The sequence below is a fragment of the Oryctolagus cuniculus genome, chromosome 4 (assembly GCF_964237555.1).
Source record: "Oryctolagus cuniculus chromosome 4, mOryCun1.1, whole genome shotgun sequence".
NCBI lineage: Eukaryota > Metazoa > Chordata > Mammalia > Lagomorpha > Leporidae > Oryctolagus > Oryctolagus cuniculus.
This window is the reverse complement of record NC_091435.1, coordinates 54,255,995-54,271,548: the sequence shown is the minus strand read 5'-3', so window position 1 is coordinate 54,271,548 and position 15,554 is coordinate 54,255,995. Positions and strand designations below refer to the sequence as shown.

The following is a 15,554-nucleotide window of genomic DNA, read 5'->3' as shown; positions in this document are numbered from 1 at the left end:
GCAGGAAGCTGGATCAGAAGCCGAGCAGCTGGGACTTGAACATGTGCTGTGATATGGGATGTGGTTGTCCCAAGTGGCAGTCTAATCTGTGCTACGATGCTTGCCTTGCAAAATGTTTTTATACCAAAATACTTATCTTTAATTCTAATTTACATGAAATTGCTGAAGTGTCTCATATTGAAGAGTTGCATGTGTATTTTGAATTGCTTCATTCCATTACAGAGATGATGGGTTGCCCTCTTGTCCAGCATTCTGAATTCAAACCATTTATTTCTTCCTGCCTCTGTCTCCTGTATCCAACCTTTCATTTACTTTTGTTATCAACAAGATGACTCTGATCACTATATTTTTGACTGTGGAATCAAACAGGACTACTAGGGCTATATGGCAATGGAAATTCTGATCTTAATCTTCCAGCTTGGTGGTTTAAACAAGAAAGTTAACCAGCTTTTGTCTGGTGGTACACACTTGCTTGTTGAATGATATTCTAGTCATGATAAATTTTGATCATTCTGGGCTTGGTAAGTCACCACAAATAATTCCTTCGCTATCAGTTACGCTTATGAAGACCCTTGGTTTTTGAAACAGGTCAGCTTCTACCCTGGAGTGCTACTAACCCCTGTACCCTCCTCCAAATATTTGGCTATAGTGTGGCAAAGTGAAATAGAGTGGAGTTTGTGAAGATTGGTTTCTGGTGAAGAAGAGAGGTGGGTGGGATTCTTGTCTTTGATGATGGAAGTGACAGATGTGGCAGCTAATCACTTTCTAATATGTCTGTTCTTCTTTCTCCCAAATTAATAAAACCCCTGATTTTTGGCTGGACATGTGGTTACCCAGAACAAATAGTCACATTTCCCTACTCCCTTGCTGCTCCTTGTGGCAGTGTGGCTGAGCCCAGGGCACTGGGATATGGGAGCAGTGCTGGGTTGAGTCCTTTAAGACAAAGGGGTGCCCTCCCCTTCCTGTCCTTCCCACTCCACACCCCACTCCTCCACTGACTATGACTGTTAGCTCTCCTGGACCCTGGGGATTGAGGGGAGGGCATACCCTCTGGATAGGAGAGCAAAAAGAAACCTGGGGCCCTGATTGGAACCAACATCTGAGCTCTAGGCTGCTTATGCCCTAAGCTGTTAGGACCAAGAGGAATGTATTGTCCTGGCTGAGCTATGTTTATTTTAGGCCTCTGCTTCAGCAGCTAGCTATGTATTACAGTAGGGGATTAAAAAAAAAACTTATGCAGTTCATACAGCAGCAGCTGAATGATATGAACAAGATGAGAAAAATACTTTAAAAGATATTTAATGACTTTTTTTCAAATCAGTACAAAAATTTAAATACAAAAATGATTTGCTATTAAGTCTCAAATCTATCATGGAAACTCAAACAAGTTACCAGTCTGTTCACCATCTGTTGTATTCTGTAAACTATTTGAGAACAGTCACCCACTACAGACATTCTTTTCCCCTATGGGGTGTCATACTGCATTAAAACTCTGTATTTAAATAACAATAATGCCAGTTTGGTCCATTTCACATGGAAAAGTTCTAGTTCATCTTGAATTAAATAGGGATCTCAGCACTAATTCTAGACTTTAGAACACGCGGTTGTTTCACCTGCTTTTTCACTAATGTGTTAACATGATGTGCAAAAATCAAAGGGCAAACACAGGCACATAGGTCATTATTTAAAACTCTTTCTTAAATTAATGGAGTATCATTTAGCTCTGAGATTAGCACCATTGAAGAATACATAGTATCTGGCATTGGTTTTGCTTCTTCCCCATCTGAAAGTTTGAAGCATATGCCTAATACACACACACACACACACACAGGCAATTGAGTAACAACCAATAAATAAGTTGGAAGGTATTTTGAAAGTGAAATTTGGTTTTAACTAAAGAGATAATTTCTCTCTTGCCTGGTGAAAACGAACAGCCCATACATGTACAGATAAATACAGTTTCATAAAGCAGTGGATCTGACCTGCCTCCAAGCTGTTTAAACAGAAGGGGCCCAGTGGATCCATGTCCCCTCTGTCATCCTCCGCCCCAAAACAGCAGCCATAGGACCACCCCAAAGTATATTTCCCACATAAGTGCTGTCTGCTTTGAACATGAAGGTTGGGTACGACATATTTTTGAAGTGTGCTATACAATTAGCAATGAATAAGAAACCTGTGGTACAAACTCATTTTTCTTAGAAACTGTGAGGAAATAGTGCTTGTATACTATACAAGGAAAAAGATGAATATTAGGCCAAGAGAAGTATTTTTGTGATGGTAGAAATGATTCAGATTTGACCTAGACACATTTCCATGTGTTTCTTATACCGTATTTATTTGTGAATTTTCCCATCTATATCTATCCCCTCAATTCCTCACTCTTTCCATTTTCAGAAAAAGGTACAAGATTCCTACACCAGCATCCCATCGTTTTTCCCCAAGGGGCTAATAGTGTCAGCAGCAGGCTGATAGCAGACATGAAATGGTTTGGCCTTTGAGATCAGATTAGAATACCCAGAGCAATTGCTGTGTGCCTCGGTGAAAACCTGGAAGAACACCAATTTCTTCTTTTCAAACTTGTATTGGTCCCTGACTTGCGCTGAGTATGGGGCAACATCAACACCATGGGTAGTTTGTCCACAGGTTGCTTCAAGACATTCTTTTCCTATTATAAGAAAAAGGGGGAAGATTTGTGCCTCCTCATGCGGGGCACCAAATGTTGTTCCATCACCTGTAATTTCACAGCACATTTTCTTCTCAATTTCAAGCTTAAGAACTGTATCCTCAAATAAACATTTGTTTTCTTAAATAATTCTGAAAAGTCTTGTTCCCAGATAAAGAATGGCTTGGATTTTGGAAACTGACTTTGGCACCTCAGATGAGACATTGACATTGACTTGCATACCCCATAACACAGGTACTAAAAAATACTGGTATCGCCATGGCCAAAATCCACTGTGTTTTTGTGTGGAGACAAATGAGGGGGACTGTGCATGCATGTAAACTTAATTGATAACTATTATTAATCATAAAGATCCTACAAAACTGAAAGTTATTGCAGGAAATGTTATTTTTTTCTTTCTTATAACTTCCAGGTGTTTATAGTTGGGCCGAAGTGGAAATTAAATGGTGAGAAGGAAAAAAAATAAAATCAGGCATGGGAAAAACAAAGCAAAAGAAGCCCTTCGGTCATACATGAGTTGATTACTGCGCATGTCTCCCAGCTGGTGTGTTAGCTCCTGGCGGCACCCTGTCTACTGCCTCACCAAAGTGTCTCACCCAGTGCTGGGCACAGACAGGGCGCTGAATAACTGCACACAAGGGTTGATTGGTTCACTTGTTCTTTTAGAGACAGCCGACACACATCTCCAACAAGGACCCTTGTTGCTAAAAGACACAGCCTCGGACACAAAAAGACACATCCCTTGGACTAAAATACTCCCACGGTCCCACGGCCCCCTCCCACTGGGGCAGTAACAGAGCAGAATCTCTCTCAACCTTCCCCCAGCAAAGTGTCTGCACAAATACAAGTAAATACGGCAGATGGTTGTTAACATTGACATTTCTTTAAGGCATATTTATAAATACTTTAAACAATGTGAGTGACTCTCATTAGCTATGATCTTTCATACTGAGATTCTGACTGATCTGAATAAGCAGGTTATCGTGGAAGCACATAACATACAACAGCTAATATGATTCCAGTGGGTACAACACGAGTGTCAGTACTTGATACAAAAATCTATCCCATCATTTTCAGTTACAAGCTGCTGTGCAGAGGATTAAACACATGCATCTTAGTTTTTGTACACGACGGTCCAAATTTTCACTTAAATATAACTTTCCAACTATATAAATGTTTTGAAGCAATGAACATGTTTCATTTGGATTTTTTTTGGTGCATCATTTTCTTCTATTAAATCTCTCTCTCTCTTTTTTTTTCTTTCTACATGGGATACAATAAATATCCTGAAAAGGAGGAATGGACGTACTGCCCAGCGTACAGTCCCGCAGCCTGTTCCGACGGCATCTGGAGGAAGACGCGGTCCCCGGGCCTCAGCAGCAGCACCGCACTCCCAGACGCCTGGTCCAGGAAGCCCTTTTTGTACTCGTCGTACGTGTACATCACGGGCTCGTTGTTCTTGAACAGAGCAACCCACACGTTGCCCCCCTTGCAGTGAACGTGGTACGCAAAGTAGTAGACCCCGGGAACCTCGCAGGTGAAGATGCCCGTCTGCGGGTTGTAGTTCTGTCTGCCATTGTAGAGCAGTCTGTCGAACTTTATCGGGGCCCCCACCGGGGGGAAGGGTGCCGTCAGCTCGGCGGTAAAGGCAGGCATCTCATAGGCTGGCCCGCCGTTCTTGCCTTTCTTGGCCGCATAGGCGTGAGGAGTTTTTACACCATCAATCCCCAGCCCCATATCTGGCAGATACTCTCCCTGGGGTGCTGGTGTCGGGGGCATCACAGCTGGGGGCCCTGGAGGCCCTGGAGGGCCTGGGGGGCCTGGGAGGCCAGGCTGGCCTTGAGGACCAAGGGCACCAGGCTTCCCAGGTGGCCCATGAAGTCCTGCTACTCCTGGCTTCCCGACCCCAGGAAACCCAGGGGGCCCTGGGAGGCCTGGCTCCCCTTTGGGGCCTGGGATCCCAGGTGGTCCAATGGGGCCACTTGGGCCTGCAATCCCTGGGATCCCTGGGGGACCTTGCAGACCTTGATCCCCTGGGATGCCTGGCTCTCCTTTTGGTCCAAGCAACCCTGGAACCCCAGGGAGCCCAGGCAAACCTTTATGCCCTGCTTCTCCCTTGGGCCCTATGGGACCTGGCAAACCCCTTATGCCAGGAGGCCCTACTTCACCAAGGAAACCTGGCTTTCCTGGGAAACCCTGAAGCCCTGGCTCACCCTTGGGACCTGGTGGCCCCTGTGGCCCCACAATTCCACCTTCTCCTTTGGGCCCAGGGAAACCAATAGCACCTGGGGGGCCCATAGGACCTGGAATTCCAGGCAGGCCTGGCTCTCCTGGGGGACCCCCCATTCCTGGGGCCCCGACTGGTCCTTTCTCCCCCCTCGGTCCAAGAGCCCCAGGAACACCCCCCATCCCTCGGTCACCTTTGGGTCCTGGGAAGCCTGGTTTCCCGACTCCTGGAAGGCCAGGGGGTCCTGGAAGCCCTGGCAGTCCTTGCTCCCCTTTGCCACCAGGAAATCCTGGCTGGCCAGGGATCCCGTCTTGGCCTGGCTTTCCGACTCCAGGCAATCCAGGAGGTCCTTGAACCCCTGGTACCCCAATTGGGCCCTGTGGGCCAGGCTCTCCTGGTGGCCCTGGCTTCCCCAGGGGTCCTTGGGGCCCAGGGAAACCTGTCACTCCTGGTTTGCCCACTCCCGGGAGTCCGACGGGGCCAGGGGGGCCGTGCATCCCTGGAGGACCCTTGAGGCCTGGCAGACCTGGCATCCCAAAGCCCTTCTCTCCTTTAGGTCCTTGAAGGCCTGGAGGTCCCGGTGGGCCTTTGGGTCCTCGATCACCCTTTGCTCCTGGTTGCCCTGGCAACCCTGGCCCACCTGGCTTCCCAATGCCAGGAAGTCCATGAGGCCCTGGAGGTCCTTGTGGGCCTGGGATTCCCATGGGCCCGATTTCCCCTTTGGGTCCAATTTCGCCTTTGGCCCCAGGCATTCCCATGGCTCCAGGCTTCCCTGGCATTCCGGGCATACCTGGCTTTCCAACTCCTGGATATCCCTGTGGCCCTGGTTTTCCTTTGATTCCAGGTATCCCTTGACCTGGCAAACCGGGAGGCCCAGGTGGTCCTCTTGGGCCAGGTTCTCCACGGGGACCTTGTTCCCCTCGTAAACTGGCTAATGGTATTTCTGAGAGGGAGGGAGGGAGAGAGAGAAAGAGAGAGAGGAGATTAATACTGATTATCCCTTATTTGGAAGAAGTAATGAGAATCATTATGTAGGTGTTACACATTTGCCTGTTACTTTCATGAGGAATAATGTGTGCATTCTCAGGACTGCATAATTTCACCACTTTAGGGAAAATAAAGCTGATGATTTCTTTGATACATTTGAGGTATTGTTTTGAGAACTGGTCCGTGTAGCTGCTTGTATAAGGATTGGTTAAGTGAAAAGGCTAAAAGGTAATTAAGAAACATTTTTGAAGTACAGAACTTGGAGATATTATGGTATGTTCATTATGGAAAATTTGGAAAATTCAAAGATATACTAAGAAATATCAAAATTGCTTTTTAGGCTCACTACTCAGAGATAACCACTTGATGTTTATATGTATTTTCATCTTATTTATTCTAGGTATACTTGCATGTGAATAGTCTTCAAAAAGTTCATGAGAAATGTGTATTATGAGAAAACTATGCACTGACTTCAATGTTTTTGCACCCAAATAAGCTTATCTTTTAATTCCATTTTCCATGAATGTTTTGAAGTACCTTTGTGTGCGTGTGTGTGTGTGTGTCTGTCTGTGTATGTGTATGTGTATGTATTTCATTTTACTACTGTTATTTTTAAGATTTTTGCTTATTTGTGAGGCAGAGAGAGAGAGTTGCTATCTGCTGGTTCACTCTCCAAATGCCCACAATGGACCCTAGGTTGGGGCAAAAGCCAGAAGCCAGGAACGCAATCCAGGTCTCCCACATGGGTAGCAGGGATGCAATCTCTTGCGCCATCACTGCTGCCTCCTTGGGTCTGCATTAGCAGGATGCTGGAGTCAGAAGCTGGAGCTGGGAATTAAAGCCAGGCATTCCTACATGAGATGTGGGCATTTTAACTCCTATACGTAACCCTGTATGTATTTTAAGCCATGTTGGGATAGTTCTCTATTTTCTCTATCATTTTTTTCTACTTTAATTCATATTGTATTTTTCAGTGACTTTTTTTCTCTAAATTTCACTGTATTTCTGAAATACAGTGTGATAATTCCATACACTTTTACAATATATAGTGATCAAATTGGGAGTAATTAGCATTTCCATCTCTTAAATATTTCTACTTTCTTTGTGTCAGAAATCTTTGACTTCTTTTCTAGTTATTTATAAGGTCAATAATACAGTTTTGTAAACTTTATTTTTGGAAAAATTTTAATTGCAAATTGACAGATTATTTATGAGGTACAAAGCAATGTTATGATATATGAATACCAATGTAGAATAATTAAATCAAGTTATTGGCATGCCTATCACTTTGAATACTTATTTTTTATGGTGAGAACATTTGGAATTTATTCTTTTAGTCGCTCTAAAATGTACAATATACTATTATTAACTGTTTTCACTGTGCTGTGTAATAGATCTCAAAAAAATTAAATAAATAAAGCCCAGCCAAGCTTATTCCTATCCAAGACCTTCTACCCTTTGACCCTTATCACCCCCTTACCCTCCCAGCCTCTGCTAACCACCATTCTACTTCTTGGTTGTACAGGTTAATTGTTTCAGAGCCCACAGATGAAGAGTCCTCAAGAAGTTCATAGGAGATGCATTTTATGAACAATTAAGAATGGATTTCAAAAATGTTTGCACCAAAATAAATTTTGAAAATTTTATTTTCCCATTAACTCTTTGAAGTTCCCTTGTATAAGTGAGAACATGCAGTTGTCTTTCTGTGCCTAGTTGATTTTTTTATTTAGTAATTTAAGGCTACATAATATTCCCTCATATCTGAAATATAGTCTGATATTTATGATGAAAGCATTATCATGTGGATTCAGGTAAGAATTAAGGCATTTTATTGGCTCAATAACATCTTTTCATCTATGTTCCTTGGAGCCAATAGGTTTGCTTAATTTCTTTAATGTGCAGTAGGATTTCTGATTATTTCTCATTCACAAATCTGGCTTTTCCACAGGAGAGGTGGTTTAGGAGCAGGAAGTTCAGCTTATCCTCTGGCTTTGGCATGAGATCTTGACTGGGTCACTTTAGCCATCAGAATCTCTGCTTGCCTCTCTGAGCAATAAAAATAATGTAGCCACACTATAAGATTAGAGGATAGATATGAAAAGTGTAATGCTTTCTTGAATTGCTGTTGAACTACAAAGTACATTTTGCTATAATGATTTTGCTGTATCTTTCACATAAACACAGCTGTGGGTATCCTGTACTACTAGAAATAATGGATAGCATGAAGAAATAAAATATATGATGTCTGCATCTTAGTCTAACCGATAGTAACATCTTAATACTGGCCATTGTGTTTTTCACTGAGCTGCAGTTGGAGGAAAACAGAACCTCTTTTCAGATAGGAATAAGTACAGGGAATACCAAAAGCCAGGCAGGCCATTCAAGGAAGGAGAGAAGACAATGGTCTGAGATAGCCTTCTAAGTGGCAAACTACTTCCTGAAGAGCAGAAAATTGGAAATAGTCCTTGTATTATGATAGTGCCATTAAGACATCCTGTTTCTAGGCAGTTGCTGTATCAAGGGAGTGTCTGGGGAAGGGTTACATGTTTTGAATCCCTGGTATGCAGCTCAGTGCCCAGGACACACTCAGTTCTTGTTGGGAATCTGTTGAATGATCAGGTGTAGCAACTCAAACTTCAGCATTTCCTTGACATTTATCACATGTATCTGATTCTCTCAACGATTTTATTTTACAGATGGAGAAAAATAGTCTGAGAGAGACCAGATGACTAGGGTATCCCTCATTTCTGGTATCCAGGCGTCTAGGTCTCTTATCGCCAAGTCCAGTAGTTCTCCAGAGGAAGAGCTTCTTGCCACACTGGGGACTGGTCAGGATGCTCCAAAAGTAACCACCCCTTTGAGGCAGTGTTTTTTCCTACAAATTCTAGGTTTCTGAGGACTCCAGGTGAACCTACTGAATTTATAATAAAGTGTCTCAGTGACAGATATTCTGTAGGTATTGAATAGCTAATACATATGACTGGAAAGGGATGGGTAAGAAATTTAGATATCATTTCCAGATGCAGACAGTAATCCCTAGTGTCCTTCTATTTATTGATTGACATGCGTAGCTTAATTAGAGTAATAGTAAAGACAGTGATCCCAGGCCTGGCTTGTAAAATGCTTTCACATCCTTTTTTTTTTTTTTTTTTTTAAATCCAGCAAGTCCTTACAGCTTCGTTCTAGTTCAGAAGACTAACTTGCTGCCTTTCTTTTACTGCTTTATTCCCCCAACATCTGGCCCAAAGCCTGACACAGGTAAGTGCTCACTAGATGGCTGCTGAATGTTTGAAAGTGTGAATAACTCAATGATAAAGGATAGACTATTTGTGATTAAATACGTTTTGTTTCATAAGATGCTAATTAAAGCAATAAAGCAAAACATAAAATAGTACCACTATCTGTATCTTTCTTTTAGATTTTGCTATAGTTTGGATGTGGTTTTCCCCCATCCCCAAGTTTCCTGTTGTAGAAGCTTAGTGCCCAGAGTGGTGATGTGAGAGATGGATCTTGAAGAGGAGGGGCCCAATTAAGGTCACTGGGGGCACACCCTCAGATGGGATTAAGGAAGTTCTCATGGGGCTCTGAGTTCAGTTCGTACTTCTCAAAGGTTGATATAAAAGAACAAGCCTGGCTGCTCGTCCATCTCTGGCTTCCTGTCTCACCCTGTAATCTTTCCCTCTTGCACGCACTCTTGCCGTGACACCTTCTACCTTGGAACACAGCCACAGGAGCTATCACCTGAGGCAGAATCAATGGAACCACCCTATCTTGGACTTTCAGCCTGCAGAACCGTGAGTTAAATCAACCTCTTTTCTTTATAAAGCACTGAATTTCAGGTATTTCAATAAAGTAAAAGAAGATGGACTGATACGGAATTGAGCTTTTCAAGAATAGGGCACAGAGCCACTTAGCATTTAATAAAGGTACATAATGAATTATGGAATTAAAAGGTTTTAAATGTGGCTTTTCCCCCTAACCCTGTAATTTAGGAGTTGAGAAAGCTGCTGATTTATGAGAGCATAGGAGGATGGTGTACCTTTGCCTTTCTTGGGGACTGCTTCCTTGCCCATTCTTGGCACCGGTTGAACTTCCTTCATGTACTGAGGGAGGTGTGGGTACTCTTTGCCATACTGTGCATGGGGCATCTCCTTGCCCATGGTGAGGCCATCTTTGGCCAAAGGCATGTGAGGTACTTGCTGACCCAGGGGCTGGTATTGTGGAATTTGTGGGGGCATCTGAGGAGGAATCTGAGGTGGCAGTGGCTTGATCCCATAGTAGGCGCCAGCCTGAATGAGCCTGATGGAGCCCAGAGAAATGGTGAGCAGCACTTGCAGCAGCTGCGGAGGGCCAGGTGGCACGGCCATCACCTGTGGAAGGAAAGAATGCATAGTGTAGTGAGAACTTGGAGACCAGTGAATGGTGTTTGAGACAGAAAGAAAAAAAATAAAAAATGGAAGCATAGTCTTTCTCATTAGGACTTCATGGGTGGGAGGCAAATGAATGAGGAGGCATTATCTTTTAAAAGAAATAAAAACAAAAATCACACAGGCAAAATTCAGAAGGGTAGGATTGCAGTTGATGGAAATACAGTCTAGTCTATGACTAGTTGTCCCCAAATATCAGTTATGCCCATTTTCTACAGTATTAGATTCCTGCTTTTCAGCAGGGAATAGAATAGCCCCTAATCAAGATATTTCAGTGAGGTGTGGCCAGACAATGAAGGCTAATTTGATGTCATTGTAATGGGTACAACTTCCAGGAAGAGTCCTGGCAAGGAGTGGGTATGCTCTTCCTTGTCCTGTTTTCTTCTGGGTGGAATGCTGATATGTTAGCTGGGTGGACCAGGCTCCTTGGATCATGAGGTGAAAACTGTACATTGAACATGGTAGCGGATCAGGCTAGAGGAAACCTCAATCCTATTTGAACATGGAGGCACCATACCAATCCTTACATTTAGAATTTGTACACTCAAGAGAAAAATAAAGTTTTATCTTTATGCCACTTTTCTTTTGGGCATCCCACATTTGCCAAAAACTAATCCTAATAGATAGAATAAATTTTGCAAAAAAGGAGGCAAACCTGGTAGCAAGGAAGGCTTTGTTAATAAATGCCAAAATTCTATGAGGGGGCTCAAAAAGTTCATGGAAAAATAGAATGGCAAAAGGAAGACCTTTCTCTCTGTCTCTCTCTCTCACTATCCACTCTGCCTGTCAAAAATAAAAATATAAAAAAAAAATAATGGCCTAATATTTAAGATGTGGGTGAGGATAACAGTGTCACACCACAGAGTGCCTGGTTCAACTCCCAGTTCTAGCTCCTGACTCCAGCTTCCTGGTGGCATGGACCCTGGGTGGCAACAGTGATGACTCAAGTGTTTGGGTTCCTGCCCCCGACATGGGAGACCTGAATTGACTTCCCAGCTCCTGCCTTCTGTCCCCTGACTGTTGCAGGCATTTGGGGGGGGGTAAATCAGCACGTGGGAGAGACATCTCTCTATCTCTGTCTCAGGGAAAGAAAAAAGAGAAGAAAGAAAAAGATAATGTGCACTTTCCACAACTTTTTGAAGTTTCCTAGTGTTCTACATGGAGATAGTTAATAATTTAGAGGATCTATGCCACAGGCAGAAATTTTTTTGTCTTTTGGATACCTCTTAGGTGCTATTATGTAGTCACAAATAAATGTAAGTGTAAAATGAATGAAAAAGGCAAACAATGCAAAAAATTCTGAATTGGAGAGATGATGTCTCACATGATAGTCCCAAGATGTAATTTTAAAAATCACTGTCGTATTTATGCACATTAACTTCTTAAATTTAAATGCCATGAAGCCAATAGTTTAGAACTTGTCTAATTGGACTTGGAATCCATTTGAGTTTATCTTGATACTTTTATGAAAGAAAGGAATTTACAAAGCAAATTAGCTTTATAAATAAGATGGAGATGTTTCATTATTCATAAGAATAAACTTTCTAAGCCCTTTTAATAGCACTCTCCACAAATGAACAGTTAACAGAATAAATATGAATGGGATTTATCTATTTGTAAAACCCCCCTTGAGAAGATCTCTGCCAACAATTTAGGCTGAAAAAGCCATGTGCAGAGATAAATGCACACTAGAGGGCAGTGTGGTACACACAGAAGTATGCTCCAGTCCCTCATCCCGGCCTCCCACCTCTGTGGAACCTTCAGGGGCAAGTATTGACTACACTATCACACTTCGTTGATTCTATGAAAATTAGACTCTCAAGAGGAGTGCCATCATAGAGTAGAGAGAGAAGCAAGGGCAGGGAGGGAGAGAAAAAGAGAGGAATGGTAACTTTCTAATAATCTTTAGTGCAAGAGTCTTCAGGAAAACTTTGAAAAAAGTTCTGTCTATAAATAACTTCCATTTTCATGGAAGTTTATTTTTTTTTTTTTGCTCCTGCTTATTTCTGGATTTTTAGTTTTCCATTTCTTAGCAAATGTGCATTGACTTTGCAACATCCTATTCAAGGGCAATGCCAACAGTGTGAACAGGCTACAGAAGGGTTGGTTAATAAAAAGCACCTAAGAAAATATTTAATATGAATCCCTACCACAAAAGTCACTGCTTTACAATTTTTCAAATATACTAACTAATCATTTTCCTTATTTGGAGAAAAACATGAAGGAACATTTGTTAGCAAAATTCTAACATTTTCTCCATTTCATAAATCAGAATAGTCTCAAGAAAGTGTTTCAAGGGTACTCTTAATATTCGTCTGAAGATAAGAAGCTGTCATTTTCTACCACAAAATTAATATTGATTTATACCTATTAATAGTCAATTTTGAGGCTGGCCCTGTGGCATAGCAGGTAAAGCTGTTGCCTGCAGTGCCGGCATCCCATATAGGTGCCGGTTCAAGTCCCAGCTGCTCTGCTTCAGATCCAGCTCTCTGCTAGGGCTTGGGTAAGCAATGGAAGATGGCCCAAGTCCTTGGGCATCTGTACCCCCAGGGAGACCTGGAAGAAATTCCTGGCTCCTGGCTTTGGAAAGGCCCAGCTCTGACTGTTGGCCATCTGGGGAGTGAACCAGTGGATGGAAAACCCCCTCCCCTTTCTCTCTTTCTCTTTCTCTCTCTCTCTTTCCTGTGTGTGTGTGTGTGTGTGTGTGTGTGTAACTCAGATTTTCAAGTAAATAAATCAATCTTTAAGAAAAAAGCCAGTTTTATTTTAGGTAGAAAGAGAACATCTGTGGTAAAAAAGGGTATTCAGAAAAAATAAGTTTCCCTCTATTTCTATTCTATAATAAAATCCTTTCTCTTTGAAGCAACATATTTTTCTCATTTTTTAAGAGGTAGTCTATGAATTGCAAGGTAATACACACCCCTCTATAATGTGAATTAGAACACTGCACACTTTGTTTCTTGTTTTTTGTTGTTCACTCAAAGATCAGTACTTCATGACCTTATTTCTTATCTAGTTTTGTATAGCCAAACAAATCCCTTCAAGTTCCTATTTGTTAAAAATAAGATTTAGTTCTCTTTATTTCTGTCTAGTTGTAACGTTCAATGCCTCTAAGGTAGTACTGGAGAGCTGAAAGTATTAGTCCACGTTGGAAATATGTGGAAATACCTGGTAATGAATAAACCAAGATTTAATTCTACCTTTGGGGATGGATGGATGGATATAATTATGAACCATAAAGTTGTGGTAATGTCTTCAATAAGAAGCTAGCATGCTTGGCCTGCCACACTTACATCAGTCCAGTGGATGTGCTGGATGATAGTTAATAATCTTTTTTTTTTTTTTTTTTTTGGACAGGCAGAGTGGGTAGTGAGAGAGAGAGACAGAGAGAAAGGTCTTCCTTTGCCGTTGGTTCACCCTCCAATGGCCGCCACGGCTGGCGCGCTGCGACCGGCGCACCGCGCTGATCCGAAGGCAGGAGCCAGGTGCTTATCCTGGTCTCCCATGGGGTGCAGGGCCCAAGCACTTGGGCCATCCTCCACTGCACTCCCGGGCCACAGCAGAGAGCTGGCCTGGAAGAGGGGCAACTGGGACAGAATCTGGCGCCCCGACCGGGACTAGAACCCAGTGTGCCTGCGCCGCTAGGTGGAGGATTAGCCTATTGAGCCGTGGCACTGGCCAATAGTTAATAATCTTTCACTGGGACAGTCTACTGAAATGCTGGAAAGCTGGAAGGAGGTGAAAGCCTGCTGGAAGAAGAGCAGGTGAAATGCCACAGACTCAGTGGGAGCCTTGCCTTACTGCCATTATTTCCTCTCCTAGCCTTGGCCTTTCTCTCCCCAAAACCATCTCTTTAGGTCTGCCATCTGCCATTCCTCTGGCTTTTTATTTAAACACACTATTCCGTTTCAACTTGAATATTTATGTAGGGGCACCCAATTAGAATTTACCACTTGACTTATCCCTACTAATTTCCCTCCTGTACCTGAGGGGTATTTCTGGTGGTCAAAGCAGTGTGGTGGTTCTCCTAAATTACTCAAAAGGACATCAGATTTGTGTAACATGAGACACACCAGCAGGGAGGAAGAAGCCTTGGAATTCCTGCTGGGAAGAAGTGGTGTAGTAGGTTTCCTTACCCCTTTTTTTCCTGAGGATGCAGAACACAATGATACTGCAAGTTCTACTTGATGTTTTCTTTTATTTATTTTTGTTTGATAACTCTCTGTGTATGTGTGTGTGTGTGTGTGTGTGCATAAACGTGAGCATATCTATTGCGTGTGTTCAATGGATCTTTTTTAGCTAAGTTGGCTTAATGATGGCTGGCATGTCATATAGGAAGAGCACTGTAGAAGAAGTCAAAGACCTGTATTTGAGTTTTCAGCTCTGCCATTCCCCAGAGCTAAAACTGAAGGTCCCTTGTGTAAGTCCCTTGTGTCCACTAAGCCTCAGTTTCTACACTTATAAAACAGAAATCGTAATCTGTGCCTATCCCTTGGAGCTGTTTCAAGGTGCAATGATAACAGGCATTCTTTGTAAGTTGAAAAGTACCATTTCAATTTAAGTTATTATTAATGGAGTATGACCAAAGAGACAAATCAAAACCAACTGAAATGTCAAAGACTTTCAAAGAAGAATACTAGCCAAAGTAAATGTGAGGTTAACTGCAATAATGATCAACCTACCACGAATAAAACAATACTGGTCATTAAAATGTACTTGTTAAAAAGGGCAAAAAAGGAACAGTTGAATCAAGGCAGTCATTCAGTCTGGTGTCAGATCGTTTTGAACAGCCCCAAGGGTCCCCTATACTCAGGCAGGCTGCAGAGAGTTTCAGTTCCCTCATGTGATCTGTAATGTATACAACAGAATAATAGGATATATATTATTACAGATGCTCCTCAGCATTCTGTTTATATGATTATCCTCATGAGATGTTTGCCTGCTTTCCAAAAAGAATGTTTAAATATTTAAGCCTCAGTCCATCCCTAAATCAAGCTTTCTCTTTTGCATGCCTCTGTTTATGCATATCGGTGCATGAGTGTCTGTGTTGTGTTGTATGGCCAGGCCTCTTTCCTTTGCTACTGGTCTTATCCTGTGTGCCTGCTACCTGTTCCGTGCCCAGGTTTGCAGTTTCTCAAGAGTCTCAGATTTACCACCCCCAGAGCAAAGGAAAGTCAGGCAGCTCCTCCTCCAATGATCTCCAGAATTACCTTCATGGTTCTCCCATGCT

At 42.6% G+C, this 15,554-nt stretch overlaps 1 protein-coding gene across 3 annotated transcripts in view; it reads right to left on the bottom strand.

Moving 5' to 3' along the window:
* Nucleotides 1-1,283: 1,283 nt before the first annotated feature.
* COL8A1 (collagen type VIII alpha 1 chain) overlaps nt 1,284-15,554 on the bottom strand; it is a 165,928-nt gene continuing 151,657 nt past the window's right edge. For 2 of the 3 annotated variants that reach the window (XM_008266824.4, XM_017346640.3), the window contains 2 exons: nt 9,937-10,267; nt 1,284-5,853 (listed from right to left, as the gene is read on the bottom strand). In XM_008266824.4, coding sequence (XP_008265046.2) covers nt 3,947-5,853; nt 9,937-10,264 — 2,235 coding nt within the window. In that variant the 5' untranslated portion in view covers nt 10,265-10,267 and the 3' untranslated portion in view covers nt 1,284-3,946. 3 annotated transcript variants of the gene reach the window in all.